Here is a 25,804-nt window from a genome sequence, read left to right on the forward strand (position 1 = left end):
TGGTCACACAGACGCACGCATGGACGGACGGAAGCAAGAATGAATGGACGGACGGATGCTTCGCCCCACTCCCCATCATTGACTCTGTGCATATGCTGCTATTTTTTAAAGAGAGGTTCGTAGTTTTAATATAATATTCCCGGGCATTCCGTAACACGACCTCTCGAGAGAGGTCTCCGCTGTGGTGGCTACACTCAACGAAGCACTTGCCTCACAGTCCTTGGACGCAAAGGTGTCAACGAGTGATTCACTTGTGCTAATGCTATACGGGTCCACCATCGTTTTTATTATCATGAACTCAGTTTGTCATCCATTAAAACTACACGCCTTTCACGGCATGGTCATAATTATATTACTTCTACGTGTTTACCGGCCTTAGCGCGAGGAATTTTATGGCTTTTACACAGCCGCTTATCACAAACATTGTCCGTATGTCTAGTAAGATGAGCCAGCGCTCTTTGGCCATCAAATGGCTCTTGCGCCACAAAACATCAAACATCGTAATCAGAGTGCCTGCCTCGAACTCGATGTCATGCGATGCTCGCTTGCATTTAAATTGCCAAAGGCAGCATGCCTAAATAAATGAAACATCCTTAGCATTTTGCCCGCGTTTCGTTTTATTGAGCTTCCTAATTTTATGAAGCGAGGTTGGATTGAAGGAAGAAGCTTGCCAAGTTTATGATTTTCAGGAAACCGCCCCTCAAGACCAACGAAAGAGGAGGACCTATGCACGTTCGCTTGCGGACGGCTCTGTGCACTACCTATTTATGACCGGAGCGCGATGGGGGGCCTGGTAGCAGCGTTTTTCGGAGCGCCGCCTTGGCAGAATCTGACGACCACAGCGCGCTCCCCCGTTCGTATAGCTGAAGCCATTTTTCCACACTCCTGTTGTGGTTGCCGGAAAAGTTGCCTGGGTCATGAGGTTGGGTGAGAACGACGGTGCGGTTCGTGACGGCTGGATGGGAAGCTGACAGGTGGTGTGTGGTTGGACGCGGCACACTTAGGGAAATGGATGAACCCTCGTTCTCGTCGTGATCAGCCATCGCAGAGGCAGCCAAGGACCATCCACTGCGTGGAATTGTCATCCATGTTAATTCTGGAAGAACGTGCACTTTCCACTAAAATGTTACGGCGAAAAGACGTCTGAAAAATACATTTACTACGGATAAACAAGCAGGCATAAAAAATGGAGCCCAGTATGCACGAGAGCTCAAACATCGTCTTCTTCTGAATTGAGCTCATCTGTGACTTGACGCCCCGTGCCAATATAAAGGGAGTGAACTGTGCGCCTCACTCTTGACCGTTCACTGGCTGACGAATGTGTAAAAACTGGTTTTGGTACAAAGCCTCGTATTGTCACTAGTTTGCCACATTATAATTACTACGCCTGGACTTCTTGTTGCAGGAAATGCCTCTGCATTTCCTCACGATTCTCTTCGGGGAGGTGGGGGCGATTTCTTGCTTTAAACATGTTTATAGGTACCTAGAAAACACAAAAGTAACAGACACTGGGGCTCTCAGTTGTATGCTATGCAGTTACAGCTATTAGTGATCTGATTATATAGTGATATGATTGGTTTCGTTTCGAAGTACATCCGGATTTTGTTACGTGTGCACCTTTGCCTTTTCACCTGTTTCCTTGGCTCGATGGGTGCATCCAGTGCAGCGTCCCGGTTTTTTAAGATAACGGTCCGAGTCCGGCGGCAACCGCTCCACATATTATGCATTGTTTGCTCGCTGCGCTTGACAATAAAATTTCAATTAGGGTAATTCAAGAAGCCATTGATCTCCGCTTTTTAATGACGCCTACATTTAATGTCTGGTCGGAGGCGTTGCCTTATAGTGAAGAAAAAAGTGTGAGCAACAAGAAGCATTTTCGCTGTACAAACCTTCGTTGTACTGCAAGAATGGCGAAACTATTCAACATAACAAAGCATATTTTACTCTGCTTTTAGACGAAGTTGTATTCAAGGTTTTTAGGAAGAGTGATTGGACATAAGTTAACTATAATTTATTTACGGTCCAATGAAAATGGGCGAAATAGTGAAAGTTTTTGTAGGAATATCTTTTTTCTTTGAAGAGCAGAACAATATCAAATAATGGCTATGTAGACTACAATACATTTACTTTCCATGCGAAGTTGCTTTGTGCTATGACGAAAACTTGATGAATTATTATTGTGTCAATGCGGCAGTTTATGGCTGTACTTGGTCACGCAGTACCGATGAAGCGACAAAAGGATACAAGCTTATGCTCTCAACATTTATGTAACAAGCAGCAGGCCCCTTTCTAAGGTTCTATAAAGACAATGTTAGTATACTTTTATTAGGAATTATACAAGACAGCAGTGAATTTAGATAACTATTGTGCTGGCCAGCTTCGTAGAAACTCGCCTTTTTATTTTAAACGCTAAAACCAACGAATATTGCAAATTAGTAGATGCATAATGTGTCTTGTGCCTACTTGTTCTCACTATCTTGACTAGTCAGTGCTTCAAACAAAATATCTTCGATGAATCATATATTTTACAGGTGTTTTTTCGCGCTAGCTCCATATATGAATTGAAAAATTCAGTTGTTTCTTGTGAATTCAAACGTTCGGCCTAGTTGCCGCGCGTAACGAACACTGACCGTAAAAGGAGAAGGACTTAGTTATGAAACTTTTCCACTCGCACCACGCAAGCAGGTAGGGCGGTTTCATTAAGCGGAAAATCGTCTCGGTACGCCGGAACATAGCGTGTTCGACACGCGTTCGCAGAACATGCCCTCTCTGGCACGTCTTTAGCAAGGTGCATCTCTTCGTGGTACAGCTAGGTGCTTTGCGCGTTCCCTTCAGTGTTTTTGTGCCTGTGAGGTTCGAACTTGTGAAAGGAAGGACGCTTACCTGCCGTGCGAAGGATATGTATGTTGTGCCTTTTCAAAGAGGACACAAAGTTTTATTTTTCGCGAATCTTTTCTTGGCAAACTTCGGCGACTTTCAGCGCATCTATCTATCTATCTATTTATCTATCTATCTATCTATCTATCTATCTATCTATCTATCTATCTATCTATCTATCTATCTATCTATCTATCTATCTATCTATCTATCTATCTATCTATCTATCTATCTATCTATCTATCTATCTATCTATCTATCTATCTATCTATCTATCTATCTATCTATCTATCTATCTATCTATCTATCTATCTATCTATCTATCTATCTATCTATCCGCCTACGACTTTTAGCTCTCCTGGCCGTTTCGATATTGGTACAATACCAAACTTGGTATGGTATAACATGACTCTATGAAGAAAGACTCTATGAAGATCTTCCTGCTGACATCGTGCACCACTCCAGCATCGCCTATTTCAAAGAAGTCATCGAACAAAGCATCTGTTTGTGAACTGTTTACCTCCTCATGTAACACCCCTACACTGGGGCCCTTGAGGTATTATAAATAAATAAATAAATAAATAAACATATTTCACTAATCATAACATAAAAATCATGATATGTATGTCATGAATGCCATAATTTATATTGCATAATCCTACAGCTCTTGCTGCGGTTTTGTTCACATGGCATGTTGAAAAACTCGTATGGTATGACGTGATCGCATGCCGAACACAAGCGAGAGACCCTAACATCAAAATCATGACATGCGTGTCATATGCCGACATGACTACACGCAACGCTCATGATGCACTCACAACCGTTTTAATAGCGTCACATATAATAAATTTGCTATTACGGTACGTGAATAGATGACGAAGGCATGTGACTGGTACAAATGTGATAATCATGAGAGGTGTGTCGTGTAGCAACATGACAACACGCCACGCTCATAATGAACTGGTGGCCGTTTCGCTAGCTTCATTTGTACCAAATTTGGTATTACGAGACATGAATGGATGACGAAGGCATGATACTGGTGAAAACATGATAAACATGAGATACGTGTCATGTAAGAGCGTGACTACATGCTACGCTCATGATGCGCTCGCGGACGTTTCACTAGCTTCACATGTGCCAAACACGGTATTACGCGACGCGAACGGAAGATAGAGGCAAACGGCACATCCAAACACGATAATATTGACATGCGTGTCATGTAACAAAATAGTCATGGTGTGCTCGCGACGGTTTCGCTAGCTTCACATATGCCGAATTTTGTATTACGCGACGTCAAAGGATGACGAAGGTACATACTGGTGCAAACATGATAATCATGAGATGTGTGTCATGTCAGAACATGAATACATACAACAGTTAAGGCGCCAATACATTTCGACGTGATGCGGCGCGTGTGCTCGCCGGCGTTCATTTCGTCGTGTCACGCCGGCATTGTCCCGCCAGCCGCCGGTCTTGCCATATACTCGCAAACGCGCGCCGCGCTGCGTTGCTTTGACGCATGCGCGTTTCAGCACGTCCTGCGTCCCTTCGTCACGATAAGAGGAAGACTCAGTGTTGTCTGGGTAACACATTCGCGTGAAATGCAGCCTGTCGCATCTCGGGCTTGGTGCAATCAGGCCGCGCCGACAGACGCTAGTCACGCTTGTCACGCCTGGCGTCAGACTGAAGAGTGTTCGCGTTTTAATAACGTAGCGTCGCTGTGCCCAGCGTGCGCACGCGTCAACGCTACATTGGTGGTTGCGATGGTGGTGAAAAACTGTATTCGTCAAAAGGCCAGAAAGTAAAATAATATTTAAAAAATTAAAAAGCAGCGTTGTGGGCGGACTTCAGGCTGCCGGTTGTGGGTCCAGACAGCGCCTAGCCGCGACGTCCTTCCCTCAAGTCACCAGCCGAAGTTGCAGGTCCGGCCTGGTGCTGGACGAAGCAGCCTTCAACTACTGCTGACATCTCAGGTGCCAAGAGGCAGGGGACAAGTGTGCCGAACAGGAGTAAAATATGCGCTCATAGTTGGCGATTCAGCTGCCACATAAGCGGCAGGCCGGCGGGTACGTTCCGGAGTGAAAAAGGCTATATATGTGTACATTGGAGTATATTGGGCGCTTTATGATGCGCTCGTGGCCGCTTTGCGAACTCCGCAAATACTAAATTTGGTGTTACGTGACGGCAATTGATGACGAAAGTATTGACTAGTGCACACATGGTAACGCGGACAAGCATGTCATTTAAGAAAATGACAACATACCACGCTCATAACGTGCTCGTGGCCGTTTCGCTGGCTCCACATACACTGTAAAAAATGAGGACCCTTCTTCACGGAGAATGCTGGAGGTCTAGCGGTGCCGAGCTATTCCGTGAGTAAGAATGCAACTATCTCCTTAGTACGTAGCCTCTTCACGGAAGTAATGCTTCAGCGCAGTTACCACAGAGCAACCCGTCACCCTATTAAGGCGACAGATCTTATTCCGTGATCAAAATACAACAATTTCCTTCGAATAAGGCGTTCTTACGTATTCTATACGTTATTGCAACTAATACAAAATTGTTTGTATTGTTCTACACAACAGTCTGCTGTATTGTTCCGCACAACTGTACGTCGCACCACATCTAACTTCGAGCTCGAAATGGCCTTCGTGATCTTGCTCAGTACGATAACTTTCCTCGCTTGTACATCAATGAAAACTTGACACGGATGAACCAAGAACTCTTCCGATTGACCCACTCGAAAGGGAAAAGAAAAAGCTTATAACTTCGTGTGGACGAGGGACGGAAAGGTGCTAGCAAGAAAAGCGGAAGGAGCACTTGCCATTCGCATTGAAAAACTATCGGATTTGGATAAGCTGGCCTAAACATGGCGGATATGAAAAGTATCACCTGCACCGACTTCGCGAATGCAGTTAAATTCCTTTCTGGTGCCTCATCTAACGGCTTCAAAGTAGCACATGTCAATATTCGTAGTCTTCGGAAACATTGGAATCTGTTCTGTGCCATCACTTCTTCATCTCGCCTAACTTTCGATGCTTTTGTCCTTACTGAAATCAACATTTCATCCGAACGATTCTCACAGTTTGTTCTGCTGGGTTACCAAGCCTTTTCATACACTCGCCCAACAAGAAAAGGAGGAGGCATTGCCGTTTTTATAAGTAACAGATGGGCAGTTTCGCAGCTATCCTTTTTCTTTTCACAAGTCGAAGTGTTAGCACTGCTCTTCAACACGCCCGCTTTTTCGGTGACTCTCTTATCGGTGTACCGGCCTACCAGTTTCAATACGCGCCTTTTCTTAACTTAACTTGAGTCCACACTATCATCCTTATCGATAGAAGAGCCTGTGTGCATCATAGGAGACGTCAACATTGACCTTTTGCGTCCTACAGTAGGCCTCGTTGCTGATTATCTAGACAGCCTTTCTAAATGGGGCTTAGAGTGCCGAATAAATAAAGCGACTCGAGAGGAATTTTTGGCTGGCAAGCCCGTCGTGTCGTGCAGTGACCACGTTTTCGTGCGTGCGCAGAACCTGCTCACAAAAACCGCAATAGTACAGACGAAGACAGCTGACCATTACTTTGTTTGCCGCTCAATCAGCTGTCCACATATGACAACGATGCCAACCGATAAAAAAAAAACTAATTTTGGTGCTAGATTAAAAAAATTGATAATCTGGTAGCTCATTATGACTGGAATTCTTTGTTGTCAATAACGTCTCCTAGTGATCTCTACAATAGACTTGTAGAAGCGTTCATAAGCTTAAAAGAAAGTGCGACGTGAACGATACACATAAAAAACCTAAATTGGATAACAAATGAATGTCAACACATTTACTCGCTGCAATAAAAGAAAAGGACTTGCTTTGGACACAATGTAAGCGTTATCCCAACTGTTCAGACTTGCGAGCCAAATTTAAGCAAAGCAGAAACAAGGTTAATGCAATGATTCAGTCGGCTAAACGAACCCATTTCCGAGCGAAATTTAAGGATGCCAGTAACAGCAGCAAAAAAACCTGGGCGTTAATTAACACCTTTAGCGGCGCAAACACTCGCGTCAATATTTTGAATAACTTTTTTTCAAGTCAAGCCAATAACGCACAGGAGATTGCTGATGAATTTAACAACTTTTTTTCTCGAACATATAAAAACACAAGTTCCCAAGTAGGCCCGTACACTTTACGTCACAGTGTTAGCGAATCGGTTAATCTACCTTCAATATCACATGAGGACTTACGATCTATCATTTTCAGTTTGAAGTGTAAAAAATCTGCCGGTATTGATGGTGTTTCTATAACTGACTTGCACCGTACATTTGAACACACCCATGAAGTTCTGCTAGCACTAATATTTCGCATTACTTCTAGTGGAGAAATTCCCATAAACTTGAAAACATCAATAGTTATACCTCTACACAAATGCGGTGCGCGTGATAAACTTGAAAATTATCGTCCGATATCAATTCTGCCTTCTATAGCAGAAATACTGGAAAACCATTTGTTGTTAACGATGACAAGCTTTCTCGATAGTCACAACATCTTATCGCCTTGCCAGTATAGTTTTCGACAGGAGACAAGCACTCAGACGCTATTGGAAGCACTCAGACGCCATCAGTTGAACGAGGCGTTAGATAACAACAAAGTTGCCTGTGCGCTCTTTCTTGACTGCAGCAAGGCTTTCGACAGTGTCCCTCATACCTTGTTATTGGATAAACTTTTTCATTTAGGGTTTAGGGGTGCTTTCTGGTCTTTGTTGGCAAATTTCCTTCAAGGCAGGCGTCACCTTGTATCCGTTGAACAATCTCACAGCGCGTTCCAAATCATCAAAACCGGCATTCCACAGGGATCAATTCTTAGTCCGCTGCTATTCAATATTTTTGTGAATGACCTTCACAGCGCGATACCGCTTTCTCTATAAGAATACGCCGACGACACTGTGATCGTGACGACTGCAAACAACTTTTATGGGGCGATTACTCTTCTTCAGTCAGCTGCTGCTAAAGCCATAGATTGGTTTCGAAATAACCTTATTAATATAAATGTGTCTAAAACGAATCTAATCTGCCTCCACAATCCATTGAAGAAAGTAACCCTTGACTATCCTTTCATTTTGCATTGTTCTGACTGTTCATACTGCTCTTGTAGTTCATTACAGTATTCATCTGTTGTGGCTTGTACATTGACAGTGACCTTTCCTGGAATAGCCATCTCGCGTGTGTTTGCAAAAGACTTCGCGCTGTGTCATGTCGATTATATAACATAAGATACAACATGCCATCTTCAGTACGTAAGATGATAGCACACGCTTTAGGTTACAGTATACTGCGTTACGGAATAACCATTTACGGACACTGTGCTGTCCGTGGCACAATAGAATAAACAGAATATTTCGTTCGATTTTAAAAATATATCTTACGACCTGAACATTAATTGTGAGAAAGACATTTTCAAAACGCTGTTTATGCCAAACTTCAATGATCTGTTAATTCAAGCGGTTGTTTTAAAACATATCTGGTTCAAAGAATTCCTGGTTCCGTATGTTACTTCTCGTTCTTTAAGGCCCAAGGTACGTTACTGGAGGCCGTGGTGTTCAACAAAGTATGCAACTAGAATACGAGCCCATTGTGTACCAACCTATTTCAAAGTACTTTCCCCCAGCATTTTTCGCACAAAAACAAAATACAAACTAAAGAAACTGCTACGGCGTATCTGTCTACAATTGTAATGCATGTCGTGTGATATTTCATATACACTCATTCGCAAGCATGATGCTGCACAATTATCCAGTGTGTTACTTTGCTTAAGAAGCATTTGTTCTAATTCTTTTTTTTATGCTGTACATCTTTTCACTTTCAATTGCTGTAACTATTGTATAATGCTTGTAACTATTGCTTATATGCCTTGTTGTTTCTAATCTTATATGCACGTTGTTTTTTGTCCTATCATCCCTCTTAGGCCGTGAAATACAATCTTGCAACGCCTCCGGTTTGTTTTGCTGTCTGCCAGGCTCTGCCACTCAAGCCACCAATTGGCTTTGGCAGGCCTAGTCACATGTACTGTCTTATTTGAAGAAATAAAAGGTATTATTATTATTATTATTATTATTATTATTATTATTATTATTATTATTATTATTATTATTATTATTATTATTATTATTATTATTATTATCTGTGCCATGCAGCCTGCTTGCAAAATATAGCAATGGAGGATTTCATTTATGTTCTGCGAGCCTGTGAATGTGAGTTATTTGTGTTGTTTGACGGAGAGTTTCGTTGGCTAGACACGCTGTTAATTTAGTTTCTGGGTACACCTACATCTGCAAGTGAACACAGGATTCATAGAATGATGACAACGTACTGCATGTTTAGCACAGGTAGCATGATTTTCTGTAATGAATGCAGTCATTCATGGCAAGCTCCCTAAAGTACCTGTTTGTTATGTAGACAACACCAAATTGAATAGGAGTCCAGTTGAACTAAGCTTTACACAACGAACACAAGCATAGAATGTGCAGCAAAGAAAGGCACAAAGAGCACATGACATGTTTATAGAGCCAATCGCGGCACTGAAATGACGAAGATGGGACAGGCCGAACATACACAAGCTTTAACATTCTTGTGATTTGAAGTGCTACGCTGAAATTCATGAAAATGTTACACAAATAAGGCCAAAAATTTACCCGTGCTAAGTTCACGACATCCTCCCTTTCCCCATTTTGCAGCTTTTTTTTTGTTGAGCCAATTTGTACTTGCAAAGATGTTCCAAACTACGTGTGAAGTAATGAGTGTAAAAAGTTTACTTGAACCTATAATTAATAAAGTTGCATAGAAGTGTTCCCACCTATGAAGGTGGCAGTTGCAGCATATGTTGGCTACAAGTCAGTTAAAGTTGACCAGTTCTTTAGCAATATACATCCTCGTGAACATGTTGTTCTTGGAAGTTGATGGTTAACAACAAATAAACCAATATTTCAAGTCCCCTTCCCCCCCTCCCCGAACTTTCTCCAAGCCACTTTGAAGCACTGTTTACATAGAAGCTATGCCTTGTTGTCCAGCAGTTAAACTCAGTCTTAGAACATTCTGCACTGGTCGCAATAGCAGCATTCCCTCTTTGCAGTCTTTAAACCCCTGAACTCGTTCTGCCCATTCTGCCAATAGGAGTGGCGTTGCAATACACCACTGTACTTTGTAGAAGACCTTCCTCCGATCATGCGCAGGTCTGCGGTCCGTCAACGTATACCCCAAGGTATACCGAAAAGCACTGAAGATTTGAGTGAGGTGATCGGTAAAGTATAATGCAAAGATTGCAAGAAAACTTTCATGGGCAATACAAATGAAAAATGGTCACCGAAACTAAAGAACGTAAAGAGATGTTGCTTAAGTTTTCCCTGCAACATATTCTTACACAGAGCTTGTTGAATGCTGCTAAGTGACAAAACATAGCTGCTGCCTGAACAATTTGACTATGCCACCTCGTGTACAACGGTGAGAAAACAGAAAACTTTTGGAGTCGCGGTCCATTCGTTACCATGTATCAGCCTCCAACAACCCCGGCCTTCTATCTATATATGTTCACAAGAAAATATGTGACCAGTGGACAAGTTGAACTTTGCACACTTATTGCCAGCATATACCGAGAACACTACCTGCATAGTTGGCAATGCTTTCATGTCATTTTGTGATTATATGTTTAGCAAGGTCAGAGTAAACCATTCACAGTTAAGCCGCAAATGCAGAGTGTATGTGGGGGCAGTTTGTGTGTATGCACTGTGCTGCGTTGTCTTGCAGTTGTGTGAGTCATACCTGCTATATCATGCCAAATGTACAATGAAATGCACTACTACATGCTTCTTTGAACACAACTTTGGCAGATGTATTCATAAAAATATTAGTCAAAAGTGATGAAAGCCCGCTTATGAAACTGTGTGCATGGCCCATGAACGGCTCCACTTGGCTCCTTTCTGCATGTTTGAAAAGGAACTACAAAAAAAGAACTATTGTAGCAGCAGCAATGTTCAGATTTTGAACCACTATGATGTCTACTATGTACATCACCTCTGTTCACACCACTATTTCATGAATCACAAAAGCTGACGGGATTTCTGGACAAGAACTGATCACACACAGAACAAGCAGCAGGGTGCTACGAAGACTTATTGCTACAGTAGACAAGAACTCAACGTTAAACACGCTATAATCCAACTGAAAAGAATGCATAGACTAGCATAACAAATTTCGTTTAATCGGTGCCATGGCGTGGCAGTTACAATTTCTGTAACTACTAACACCGTGGAGAGCTATGTAGGGTGAACGAATGAATATCGCATTATATTATGAAATCTTACACAAGACAAAGCATATTGTAGACCACTGCAAAGGCCTACGTGCGGCAGGAAACTTATTGTAATAGCACCTCTGGAGCGAGAAACAGGAGCTGTCAGATAAAAGTATCACTACTTCATTGTCGTTTCCGTAGCCTCAACCCATCCAGCACTCTGTCACTGCGCGTGACGGAGTGCTGGATGGATGGATACACGCCGCCTTATTCATAACATCAAGGTGGAGGTACTAGCCTGATGAAGATAATGAATAACGCTTCAATGCAAATGGTAAGCAATAATTTAAGAAGCAAGGCTTGAATATATATATTTTTTAAGATCCAATAAACACTACATGACAGTTGTGCATCTTATTACAGCAGAAGCTAACATGAAGACGTGGGCTTGAATGAGTGTCATATCACTAAATTAGGTGTTTTGTTCGAGCCAATGTTTGAATCAGACAATTTGTCTAAGTTGTGGCAGCAACATTGATGCAGTTTGCTGCCTCGGTAAACAAAAGTTCTATTGTCGAATAACAAGCTTTAACATTCGTTCAGTGAATTTTTTTCATCTGGTATACATCGCAACACATTCATTACAAATCCACAACTTTAAAAATGCTTCGATTGTAATTATACTGGGTGCAAAGTTTAGGCTGAGAGGGCAAGGCATTAAGCAGGGGTCTGGCCGCTCAACAGTTTTATAACACTTTGTCCATGATGCTAAAAATGAGTAAATGCACAAGAGGACACCCATTTACCAGAGCAGCATACCGTATCAAGGTTACCTCCACAACCTAGACAAACGTTTTTGTTTAAAATTCAAAACAACCCAATTTTAAAAAATCTTGATTGGCTCCAAAAACAAACTTTTTTAAATGATTTGACCCTCATTCAACCCCCCCCCTCTATTATCATCTTAAATTCTGCCATAATAAGACAACCGCCATGTAGTATTTGATAGAATTTTAGGATACTGACAGTAAGCTTTTCTTCTCATTTTTTTTGCTTACCGTTTACATTTATGCTTTATTGACTGTCTTATATCAGCCAAAAAACCCAGAGTAAAATGTGTGAAGGCATCTTTAATTTTAGAGTGAGAAGTATTTTTAACTCTTATTAATTGCACTTAAAAAATCAATGTAATTTTATGCTACAATAAAGAATCACTCTTCTAAAAATATACGAAAAACACTGCTTTTTGCCATGTTTCAGTTGATTGATATGTGGGGTTTAACGTCCCAAGTCCACCATATGATTACGAGACATGCCGTAGTGGAGGGCTCCGGAGTTTCCGGCCACCTGGAGTTCTTTGACGTGCACCCAAATCTGAGCACACGGGCCAACAACGTCTCTGCCTCCATTGAAAATGCAGCTGCCACAGCCGGTACTCAATCCCGTCACCTGCGGGTCAGCACCCGAGTACCATTTTGCCATGTTTCCTCACGACCAACTATAGCATAAACTGAAACAAGAATTATTTCGATACCATAACCCTGAAATTTTGCTGACAAAGAAACTAAGACTGTGGTAAAAGCATGTAGCAACAATCATGTGTCAGTTATTTTTCTCCCGTAACTCCATTTCTGAGCATATGGTTTGAAAGGCCTCTGCTGTATTAGAAAGTTTTTCCCCAAAAGTAGTGCTGGAACAATTTCTTCCCACATTGAGGCATCAAAGCACCAGCTTTGGAAAATATTGCAAACGGTAAAGAAACCACTTCATAGACTAACCTGACGAGACCATGAACTCGCAAATACCTAGAGGTATTTGCTCAGTCACAGTTTCGGAGGCAGCCCGATGGCCTTCTGTCCTCTTTTGGGCCAGTTTTGTAGAATGTTTGCCGAGAAAACGAAAAACATTTGAAACAGTTCACTTTTTCTAGCATGCCCCATGTAACAAAACTTGACTTTCTCGGCCTCATGTGGTAGCAGTCTCAAAAGCATGCTAACAGCTGCTGCTTTATGTAAGTATATCTCATATCCCATTAGCAGGCTCCAAAATAAGGCTGAGTCATTGTTAAACAAGACGTCTAACAGAAGAAAACAGAAACAACATCTTACACTAGATATAAATTTAGCTTCCTAATATTCACTCATTAACCTATTTTCCTTACGCATTAATGACATCGAGGCATGTTGAAAAGTCTGGGCATGCAACTATGGCCGCCGGTGAGTCAGGACCCTTAAAATGCTAACTAACAATGAGAAGGCAGACTAACGAAACACATAGGACAGTTAACCAGAGGCCCATAATTGAACCTATCTTTATATCACTACGTAAAGTCATGCCGAAATTCGATTAATACAGCTTTGTACAAGCACAGAAATGAAAAAAAATGCATTTAATTGTTGAGGCTTGGCATAGCGACCTGTGGTAGTGCATCTGTGAGCCAACCATCGAATAACTCAACAAAGAAATAAAATGCTGAGCAATTATCTCCCACATAGGCCAACAGGTATGCCGCCTTGATTAATATCTCCACTGGCCATGTTTCGTTTCTAGCTTAATTTCAACTTTTCCAGTTGGTGTTCGCGGTGTCTTGACTGCTCTCGTCTATGTTTTCATGTCCTGCCTTTTTAACATGAATAACAACCTACTAAGCAGCTCTCCTATTTGAAATATGTGTACAATCCAAAATTACCACTTTGTTCACTTCATGTAACAATAATATAGTGGTTTTGAATGTGAATGTTAATTCAAAAGCACTTGGGCCTCTAGCATTTTTGCCTCCTTCAAAAGTGCAACTGCTCCCCTAAGATCAAATCCACTTAGTGCGGGGGTTGTTCACACGGCAGCGTAGCTGTAAGCAACGTAAGATGAATTGTAGGACTATGAAAAGAGCTCTAAGTAAAAACAAGACACGCAACTAGCAAGGAGCCAGATATTATCCGGCCTAGAATTTATTTCTGGTAACCTAGAAGGCTGTGGCGCTGGCCATGCACCTCGGCAACTATTCAGCTTTTTTTTCTGAGCCAAAGCTTAGTAGAATCAATATTAATATTTACAGATTGCTCTGAAAGCTGCACTTGAGTGGCCAAAAAGTAAAAGCCAAAAGACCGAAAAAACTTCACGATTAATAAAGTATTAAACACTTAATAAAGCAGGTATACCCGAAACACCTTTTTAGATGCGCTGGTTGAATACGTTTTAAATAAACAAAGCAGCAAAGCAATGAACTGCCAGCTATGTAGCTGCAAAAGGGGAAAAAGGTGGTGGCTCTAGTGCCATGAAAAATCCATGAAAGTATTATCAACAGTAAAAGCTTGGTAGATGTTAAGTCCGTTACGTCGGTACTTAACGCTTGTAATAAGACTGGTGTCTGCGTAGGTCGGAATGCGAAGTGCAGTACGGAATATTTCTTTCAAAATTACATTCTCAGACGAAGTGATATATTAGCTTCATAGAACATTCCGTGTCCCGCATAGTTTTGCTGTTGATGGTACATATTGAACATACAGAATGTTTCGTATAATGAACACATAGTTATTGGCAGAAGGTGCAGACTATTTCACAGATGAGCATAGCAAAATAATAATCAACAAAGCCATGCAGTGCATAAATTGACCATTCATAATTGAAATGTAAAAAGCTACTAAACCACCCCACCGTCTGATATTTCTGATAACTGCAAAATTGTAAAATGTGAGCACGTTGCCACAAAGTTTGTGTTCACATGATGAAATGATGAAGTCACAGCCTAGAAAACACACAATTTCCCAGACAACACAAACACAACCTCAGGACGTCCTCAGTATACTTTCGTGAGGACAATATGACGCCCTCAGAATATCCTCTTATGGTACTAGAATGGCACTAATCCCGTCCCTTTGTCCTTACACATAACAACCTCAGCACATCCTCAATACAACACTTCAGGACTTTTTCAGTATCTTTTCAGAACAACGATTGTGTGGCCGGTTCGGTACTGTGGGCAGTGATGCTACTTAGGATTTACTTCTTTTCATGATATTTCCATACATCAAAAGAAAAACACCTACGAGGTCTCGTGTATATATACTGTATTAATCAACAGACAGGTGGCAAAGCAAACAAAGCTTATTGACTTAAATTTATTTAACAGTAATTAATCACAACTGACAGTTTTGTCAGGCATTCGAGTCCGCGTATAGTCTGAAATAGAAAAGCAGTATCAAGGCAGTCAACACAGGTCAATCAACTACGTTTGTAATTTTCCTCGAAAGTTTGACAAAGTGTCTTCATCACCTCGTGTATCGCGCCCAATGCACTCATTAGTGTTAGAGGCTCCGCTCTGACAGCCTATCAGTACACTCGACACGAGCGTTGACCTGACTTGCCCGAGGTCAGGCCATGTGTCAGATGCAGAAGTAGATCCTTCCACGTTGGCACCATGCTGCTTCGAAGCACAATTGATATCTGGTGTTCCACGCTGCCTTGAACCACACCTCACCGCGGTCGGCTGGTGACAATGCATCCATGATCAGTCTGAACGTTGTGCAGCCCAGTGCACCCATTAACACGGCAATTTACCAGGCGTCATCACCTACGACTCACACATATCTCACTTTTAACCATGCATACAAACAACAAAGGCCACGAACTTCCGTTAGTACACTCCACCTTTCCTGACAGGGCTGCCGCTGCAATTTTGACAGTCAGTTGGCTTGGAATGGCTTGGCTACTTGACTATCTAAAATGGTGCCGCATAGTCAATGGTTGCCAGCTGCTAGTTTGTTATTACGTGCTACAGTCGCGAATAATGACTAATTTAAGGCGGTGACTTTTGGGAACACACTGTTTCAAATGGACATTTCGCAATACCAGGTTCGATACCTAAGCTAATTATTTACGCGTGTCTCATTAAGCGAAACGCGTAATTTGAAATATTTCTGCCAAAAAAGAAACAAACGAGGCGAAAATATACAATAACTTTAAGACTGTATGAAACGAACGTGTGAAGAAAGTTTTCACATATGAGATGCATCTATTTGCTGCGCAAAGGTCTTGAGGAATTATATCTAAGTGCTCAGTGCAATGTTCTGTCATCCCAAAAAGGTCCTTGACAGGACCTTTTCCAGACCAATTGTTGTCCTCAGAAAGCACTCGAAAAAACGTTTGAACCGGCGCTCGTGCGTTGCTTTTGTCCTCTCCAAAACGTCCTTAAAAGTACTTTTTCAGGATAAATTGTTGTCCTCAGAAAGCACTCTAAAAGACGTTTCTGAGTCAAACCAGCTTGTGTCGTCCTCAGTAAGTACTATGGTCAATGAAAACAGTGCGAGGACGATTGTATCATATGAGGACGACCTCAGGACATCGAGTGTTGTCTGGGTTAGCTGTATGAAGTTTTTCACTTGGCTTCTCCATGATTATCATCGTGAAGAGGGGTACGCATACGTTACCATTTTGACTACAGTCACATGGCAACAAAGCATCACGTCAGTGATTGAGCAATCAACATGCAGCCATCAACTAAGCAAGGCCTCGTTGATATGCCGCGGTGCTACATCAGCATGGTGAGGAAGTACTGTGCAAGGCATAGGTGAGATAAACAAATATACAGCATGCCTCACAATGACACAATCTATATGGCGTAATTTTAAGGCTAAAACTCTATTCCATGCTGCAGAGATAACCAACCGACAGCCAGTGCAAAATCACACCACTTCGCTAGCGAAGAGTATACACTGGTTAGGTATGAAAGGGTCACCATAATTGTTTTTCGAAATGAAGTTGCTGTGATACTCACACAATGCGATTGCTGAAGCACTCTGTATGAATTAGCAATATGGCCTGAAAGGTGATAAAGAAGACAGACAGAGCCAAAGCTGCCTAATGGCGCTTTGAGAGAATGTAAAACACACTTCGCAGGGAATTACTTTTGCAGACATATCCCTATAAGCTATAAAACTGACAATTAAGAAGCCTACTCTGTGCAACATAAGAATGTCTCACATCTTTGCAAGAACTTTACTGTGGTGGCTGCGCTGTCTGTGTGGGCCATAAGCAGCCAGCCCCTTACTCTCAGGCACCTGATCCGTTCGTTGAAAAGAACTTGATGCTCACATCTTTGTAGCACTGCTTTTGGGGGGTGCTTCTTGCGATAACAAAAGTAGCACAACACAATTATGCTCTGTAAACGCTCACATCAAATGTACATTGGTGCCTTTTAAAAAAAAATCAGCTACAGACTGAACCACAGCAATACTATCTTCTGTTAAAATGGAGCACCGTATTGCTTTTCCTGGCCTGGTTTCTTGTTTTCACCCATGAGTCAATGTAGAAATGTTGAGATTTAGCAGGAGAAGAAGCAGTTGAAAAGCATGAATATAATATACAATATAAAAATAATGGAATTCTTTTGCATGATATAAGAAATTAAGATTCTTGTAATGTCCCACCACCAAGAAATGAGTGAGCAAGCTGTGACGTTAAGGTGTCACAAAACAATGAAGTTTCTTGCAAATGCAATTTACACCAATACTTTTTTTGCAGACTAGGTGGTTCTTACTTGAAAAATTGATTTGCTGCACAAACTTGAAGGATAACTGCGATCTTTCCTGTCTCCCTTGTTTTCCTTCAAGTTTGTGCAGCAATTTACAGGCAATTATGCTATTGAAATGTGTTGTTACTACTGTCTCTGTAGCTGCAAGTGCCTGCTGAATATACTCGAGTGCAGTTATCAAACCGGCGTATTCATATTGACAGACAGAGAAAACCCAGTTCTCACTTGGCTGCCCCCATCACAGCATCATGTTGCTTCACATAAAGGTTCCTGGTATGCAGGATGAAGATGCATGAACTTTGTTACTATGTCGTACCACAGTCAACGTGATCAATATCTGCTCGAACTTCGTGAGCAGCTGAAAAAATGCTGCATTGTGCAATTAGCTGTAACAATGCAGTATTGCTACCTACCAGTCGCTTCACGGTACACCCAAAACAAATTTAGGCATCAGGAAGATTTCGCAATGTAGACATTCTTCTGAACACAGTATTCAATGCTACCAGCTAAATTGTCTATTTTTATATCTAGATGCCTAGAACGTGCACGCAGTAGCCAATAATTGTGCCAAGTAGAATAGTCTATTTTAGGTATTCTATAAAACTGATAGACAAGGCTCAGGCACATCATTCAAGCTTGTTGTTTAGCATCAGAGGTGAAAGTGTGCTTGCAAACGTACACAGAAAAATTAGCAATTGACCTTGAAAATGGTAAAAACTAGGTTTATGTTTGGCAAAAAGAAATCGCGTACAGTAAAGACACTCCAAGACACTGCAATAATAAGGTTGTAAATTTCAAAGTGCATCACTATTCTTCACACTATGCACGCATTTTCAAGAAAGATAACAAAGATTACTGCAAGAAACAATGAAGTTTTACAGTTTTTGCGAAATTGCACTTGCCAGTACCTCATTCTACAGAAGGGCAACACTTTGCGAAACCATGCCACGTTTCCAGACGGAATGCACTCGCCATGGTGACAAATAGGTGGAGTACTCTTCTGCGCCATGATTTATTGGAATTAAAAAGTACGATAACAATAATTTCTTCTTATTATAGCTAGCAAGAGCCTTTGTTGTGTTGTTTATGTGAAGCAATTTCATCTGAGTGGGAGGTCCCTAGAAAACAGGCCACATATTAATGAGTGCAAAAACACAGTGACACAGGTCATGCACAGGTCATGCAGCAAACACAGGTCGTGCAGCAATTTCCAAATAGGGTCATTCATGGAAACAATTGCACTTCTGCCTCAAAGAAAGGTTGCACATAATTAAGACTTTGGCATCAATAATGTCAAGTTGGTAGGTAGCACGCATCCTGATGTTACTCTGTATATCCTCACTTATTTTGCAATATTTTCACTTCGACATGACTAGCTCAAAACAACACTCTTGTTCATGAAATTGAACTTTGTACATTACCTTTGAGTTAGTCACAGATGCTGAATAAGCACCTCTTATGGGATAGTTGGCTCACCGTGTGGTGAGCAATGCACTGTTCGTCAGGGCACTTCTGTTCGCTACCTGCAGTACGCAGGGAAAAACTTAGGCATTCAAAGAAAAACAAAGCAAGTATGGCAGCAGCATTTCGTCCTTTGGAGATAGAGAGGGGGGACGGGTAATGCAGCATTCTTCTTCATGGGCTACACACAATTGCGTTAACTCCTTTAGTTTGGCACATAAACAGTATAAAAGAGTTAAAATGGTTAGAAGAGACAAGTGGCCGCATATTTGGAATCCTCCAAAGAAGGCAGAAACACTAACTTGGGATTTGGCAGTAAATATTTTGTGCCATCTATAAAAAGTATGCAAAGTGCTTAATTTCACTGACACTTGCACACTACTAGGCCAATGTGAAACGACAACGTATTGCACTCACTTGGCTGTCCAGCTGGTGCTTACGAAATTTCCTGACGTTGCACGGACAGCAAATTGGTCCGGCCAAATATAGGTATACCCATTTAAACAAGCACCGCTGGTTTTAACTCCAAGTGACAGCACCAAATGAAGTCATTAAATAGTGGCATGTGAATAATTCTAAGCACCTAAGCGTTTGAATAAAACATGCAAGCATATTTCAGTTTCATGTTCAATTTCTATTGTTATTTCTTCCGCGTGTCACCTTTTCTCTGACGCTGGGTATCGAGGTAAAGGCAGAATATTTTTAAAATATAGTATTACAATATGTTTACCAGCAACAGTCATACTACATTATACAAAGTAGTGCTAGCAATATCACTGCAAACATTCAGAGCAATGTCAACGGTATATTTCAGAGACCTTCACAGTCTTTCATTGAGCTGCAGTAAAGGCGGTAGCCGCTAACTGAACTTTGAACCCCTTTTTTCAGAAACCAAGTGAGCTGCTTTTCTTAAAAAAACTTGCGGGCGCAAGGTGCCGACATTGACGGAAATAGATATAGCCTCGGCAACGGGGACTATACCATTCGTAGTTGATGTGCCAGCACTCTTGCCAAACCGTTACAGCGAAGGCAGCTTCTTCGTCCCTTTTCGCCCTATGAGCTTGGGAAGCGCCCGTGCTAACGCACTGTGCAATCCTCGGGGTTGCTCCAATCAGGCGATCTCTTCCGTATTGTGTTTTTGTTTTGTTCCTTTTTTATTACACTTTTTTCTAATAAGCAAATAGCGAGAGCCGCGATGCGCCACAAAATAGGTCACTGGCGTCCAACTGAGACGAGAAAATCACTAACGGACCCTGCGAAAATAGTGAGAGCCAAAAGGATAACAAGATGGACGTAACTTAAGCACTACTGCCGGCACAAGACCTGCAAACAGTAAAATAAATGCTAACGGCAGAATATGCTGCGCTAATATCCATAAGTGCATTATTGATATCAGATACAGCCCAGATGTCACACCCCTGCTAATAATGTGGCTTGCTTTTTTACACGGATCACGCCAACTGAACTTTTGTCGTGCCGCCTGATAACGCAACTGCAACGAAAAGGATGGGATGCGCTGTTTTGTCGGCCACTGACTCAGGACGTGGAGGAATTTTCGTCAACTATAACGCGATGCGTACTGTAACACGACTCGTGACAGCAGCTATCAAGCCCAAACCGCCAAACCGCTGGTAACCAACTTCATGGTCAGGGGCACGCGACACCGCTTCACAGATTTCGCAATTACGCTGAAGCCACGCGCGCGAAAAACAAAAAAAAACGCTTTCGAGTAAGCCTCTGTACGACTTCGAAGCTGCGTAGACATTCAGGGCATGAACATTTTGCCCGCACTCGAACAGGCCGAAGGCGGAAAAAATTCACAAGAGCCATAAGATAGGACTTATCTGATAGCAAAATCCACAAAACTTGTTCACTGGTCAGCTTGGCGGGAAAGCTCCGACACAATGGTGGCTCGAAGCATTGAAGTTTACTACATCTTGTGCAAACTTCTGGTGGCACATTGTCTGACTTCACGCAACCACAAGTTAGCCGATCAGAATAGTCGGAATAGGACAACGAATACAAGTCTTGGTGTCTCAAATCGCCGTTGAACATGGTCGTTTCCAAGGGGTCCTTGACCGTGACATTCCGGCGTGATATGTTGGCTGGCGAGCGCCGTGAAGGCGCGACCTTGCATGCGCCACATCATAGCCTCCTAGATTTACCTTGCCTGCCAGATGAGCACAAAACACCCGTCATCTATGGCGGCGCTACCTACGTAAGGGTAAGGGTCTTTGTACTTGGCCTTTGAGACCGGCAATTTTGGCGTTCTTTTTATTTCAAAAGCTATGCTTTGTATTGAAGGGTTACCTGCTGAATGAGCGCAAAACGCCTGTCATCTATAACAACGGCACTTACGTTGGCCTAAATAAAATTACGTTTACGCCTTTTTAGATCATTTTACGTTATTTTTGTTGCATACAAGCACCAAAAACACAAAAACTCATTTGAAGACACCCCTACCTAAGTTGCGCCGCCACCATAGTTCCGACGATGGTCGCTTCTCAAGTGACCGCTGATAATCTGGCAGACGAGGGAAATCTAGGAGGCTATTGTTGAGAACTTCAAATATTCGAACGAATATGGCAATGTTCAAATTCTCCTTGATTTGAATTTAAGTTATTAAAAAATACAAAGTATTCGAAATGAACGAATAGGTGTATACTATACGCCCACATGTGACTTCCTCTTGTAAATGTGGTTTCATTGCATTGGAAGGGTTCCGTACGGTTAGTGCACCTGTCAAAGGAAGTCTGCCCTGCTGCAAAGCCTCATACCAAGGTTAAATTAGCACTTTACCCTCACAATAATTAATCAGTTTTCAAGTTTAAAAGCGCGTTATACTGGCCTTTATGCTCTGAGCATGGTAAATTTTCAAACTTCATGTACTTTGCAGGTTATCACGAGGGTTTCACCAAAAGTCAAATCCTGCTACTATTCACAATGCTTTAACTCCCGTAAAAAAAGGATGACATTTGCTCATGACTTGCTTCATTAAAAAAAAAGAAGCTGTTGTGCACTTTAGTTGGCTCACAATAAATATGCACACTTTTCTTTATAATATGTGATATAAACTATTCAAGTGTGCTTCGAACCTAAAATTTACTATTCGCACGAGCCTAAATACTAGGGTGGCTGATTGATTTAGTTGGTGATGCATATTTTCCTTGATACCTTCCTTGATGTTAGCGCGTCAGCAGCACGGGTAAGTGAGCTCAGTACATATCTACCTATAACTTTAGCAATTTCGGTTCTAGGAGGGTCAGAGTGGTGTCTATTTGTTCGTGAAGATACAAGGCGTTCAACCGCTACAAATACTGCTATTACAAACGAACATTTTAAATTCTAGGAGCGGAAAACACTGTAAATTTGTGAAAACAACAACAGTCGGACCACGTGTTTTTTACGATCGCTTGTAGCTTCGTTGTATTCTACCGGGAAACTTCTTACTTATAAAGTTGAAAGTCCTTAGGGTAGACCTGATGCTACTGAAGTTTGATCAGGCTAGGTTTAATAGTTCCAGAGTTATTCTGCAATCAAAATCAAGCCTAATCACTTGAAAGATTAAATTGGTAATATCACCTCGAAAACGCATTTAAATTTTGTCCGCTTAATATAATAATAAACCGCACCCCATAGGCTACCGGGAGGCCCAATTTTGTACACTCTAGGCCCTTAATTAAGGTGGTAATCAGCAAAAAGCTCATTTCATTAAAACAAGTTTTCAAAAAGAGCTACAAACGCCACCGAAAAATAGCCAATATCTTCTTTTAGAACACAACAGTCCGGTTTTTTCCGCGTAAAAATAATTTTGATAGCTTAAGGTAACTGGAAGATACAGAGTTAGAAAGAATATGACGAGAACCGCTAATAAACGTGTGGCGCCCGCGTCTTCCCTCGCTCAGAGGAGGGTGGCTCACTGCTCGGGAGAAAGGTACGCCCGTCAGATCAAAGTCTTGAACCACGGTTTTTTTTTACGATTGCTTTTAATTTTGCTAATAACCTACCGGGAAACTTCTAACTCATACAGTGCAAAGCTATAGTTGTAGACCTGTCACCGCTCAGGTTTCATCAGGACAGGAGTAATAGTACCGGAATCATTTCGTGACCAAAATTAAGCCTAATCACTAAAATATTAGTTTGGTAACATCACCTCACAAACGAATTTAAATTTTGTCCGCTTAATATTGTCACGCCGGATGGCCTCTACGAATTTCGGGTGCTACCGTTCGGACTCTGCTCTGCGCCAGCTACCTTCCAACGCATGATGGACACTGTGTTGACTGACTTAAAATGGCAAAGCTGCCTTGTGTACTTGGATGATGTGGTCGTGTTTTCAACCAGCTTCTCCGAACATCTGAAGCGACTACGACAAGTACTTGAGGCGATTCGGACGGCTAACCTTACGTTAAAGCCGCAAAAATGCCATTTCGGTTACGAAGAACTAAAGTTCCTTGGACATGTCGTAAGCGCAGAAGGCGTCCGTCCTGACCCTGAGAAAACCGCCGCTGTCGCAGCCTTCCCGACTCCTGCCGATAAGAAAAGTGTGCGGCGGTTTCTTGGTCTATGCGCGTACTACCGGCGCTTTATAGGCAATTTTTCGAAAATTGCCGAACCATTAACTAGACTCACTAGAGACGATACGCCGTTCGTTTGGAGTGCTGAACAAGAATCAGCATTCACAGAGCTTCGGCTTCGCCTGGCATCACCACCTGTTCTTGGACATTTCGACGAGGAAGCCGAAACAGAAATTCATACCGACGCCAGTAACGTCGGTCTGGGCGCGGTACTCGTCCAACGGCAGGAGGGAATTGAAAAGGTTATCGCCTACGCAAGCCGAACCCTAACACGCCCGGAGTCAAACTACAGTACCACGGAGAAGGAGTGCCTTGCTGTCGTGTGGGCAATTGCTAAGTTTCGACCTTACCTTTACGGCCGTCCATTCAGAGTAGTGACGGATCATCACTCGCTGTGCTGGCTTGCGAACCTCAGAGACCCCTCCGGACGACTGGCAAGGTGGAGCCTACGTCTGCAGGAGTACGACGTTACTATCGTGTACAAGTCCGGTCGTGCACACGAAGATGCGGACACGTTGTCACGCGCGCCAGTTGAGCCTGCCGCTCAGAGCTTCGAAGAGGACTGCCCTTTCCTTGGCTCCGTAAGCGTAACAGACTTGGCTTTACGGCAGCGAGCAGATGCTCAATTGCGACCTATCATTGAACATCTAGAGGGCCGCAACGTATCACTGCCCCAGCATATAACTCGCGGATTGTCATCCTTCTGCTTACGACAGGGCGTGTTGTACAAGAAGAACGCAGCCGCCAGCAACAAAACTTACCTGTTGGTCGTCCCCGCAGAGCTGCGTGAGGAAATTCTATTTGCCTGCCACAACGAGCCTCCATCGGGCCATCTGGGCATCACCCGAACCATCGCTAGGGTACGAAAGTCTTACTACTGGCCGAAACTTGCCGCTTGCGTTAAACAGTACGTTCAAGCCTGCCGCGAATGCCAGCGCCGAAAATCCCCATCTGTTAAGCCTGCGGGATTACTTCACCCTATCGAGCCACCCAGAACACCCTTCGATCAAGTCGGCATGGACCTCCTGGGTCCGTTTCCCTTGTCATCTTCCGGCAACAAGTGGATAATCGTCGCTACAGATTATCTAACCCGCTATGCTGAAACTAAGGCGCTTCCTAAAAGCACGGCTTGTGAAGTTGCTCAGTTTTTCATCGAGAGAATTGTATTACGCCACGGTGCTCCATCCTGTGTCATCACAGACCGAGGAACAGCGTTTACAGCAAGGCTCCTTGAACAAGTTTTTCAGTTAAGTTACTCCACGCATCGCAAGACAACAGCGTATCACCCTCAGACAAATGGACTGACCGAGCGGCTTAACAAAACGATGACTGATATGCTGTCTATGTACATAGACGTACAGCACAAGACGTGGGATGAAATACTGCCTTACGTAACATTCGCGTATAATACCGCTACGCAAGAGACCACACGATTCACTCCGTTTCGTCTTCTATACGGTCGGGACGTTCAGACGATGTTGGACGCAATGCTCCCATGCGACATTGACAACATCGAGAATCTCGACGAAGATGCTGAGTGTTTCGTGCAACGAGCCGAGGAAGCACGTCAACTAGCCCGCGTAAACATCAAGAAACAACAAGGCGTCGATGCACAGCGCTACAACCGCTGCCACAGACAAGTCGATTATAAACCAGGTGACCAGGTGTTGGTTTGGACCCCTGTGCGCTGCAAAGGTCTCTCTGAGAAGCTTCTCAGTCGGTATTTTGGCCCGTACAAAGTGCTACGACAAGTGAGCGACGTCAATTACGAAGTCCTTCCGGACGGAAGCCAACCACCCCGACGCCGACAGCTACGACCCGAGATTGTGCACGTGGTGCGGTTAAAACCGTACCACACACTGTGACAATGTTTTTTTTTTACGATACACGCTTCGTTTAGCATCGAGGCGATGCTCTTCAGGGAGGAGGGGCAGTGCCGCGCGCTTGATCTGCCAGCGCAAAAGAGGCAGACGAAGTGGCAGTTCCCCTCGTGCCATTGTTCTGTTTTTGGCTGCGCTGAGCCGACCGCTCTTCGGACTTTTGTGAGGACGCCTTAAAAACGTCTCCTGTCTCTTTAACGTGACA

General features: G+C 42.8%; 1 protein-coding gene across 5 annotated transcripts in view; it reads left to right on the plus strand.

The window, feature by feature from the left end:
* The window catches only part of LOC119178081 (uncharacterized), a 349,233-nt gene that overhangs the window by 238,751 nt on the left and 84,678 nt on the right, over positions 1–25,804 (plus strand). The window contains exon 5 of one of the 5 annotated variants that reach the window (XM_037429247.2): positions 8,831–8,955. The exons of the other annotated variants lie outside the window; for them this stretch is intronic. Within the exon in view, the coding sequence (XP_037285144.2) occupies positions 8,831–8,837 (7 nt within the window). The 3' untranslated portion in view covers positions 8,838–8,955. Of the gene's footprint in view, positions 1–8,830; positions 8,956–25,804 lie in introns of those variants that run through there. 5 annotated transcript variants of the gene reach the window in all.

The sequence above is a fragment of the Rhipicephalus microplus genome, chromosome 1 (assembly GCF_043290135.1).
Source record: "Rhipicephalus microplus isolate Deutch F79 chromosome 1, USDA_Rmic, whole genome shotgun sequence".
Lineage (NCBI taxonomy): Eukaryota > Metazoa > Arthropoda > Arachnida > Ixodida > Ixodidae > Rhipicephalus > Rhipicephalus microplus.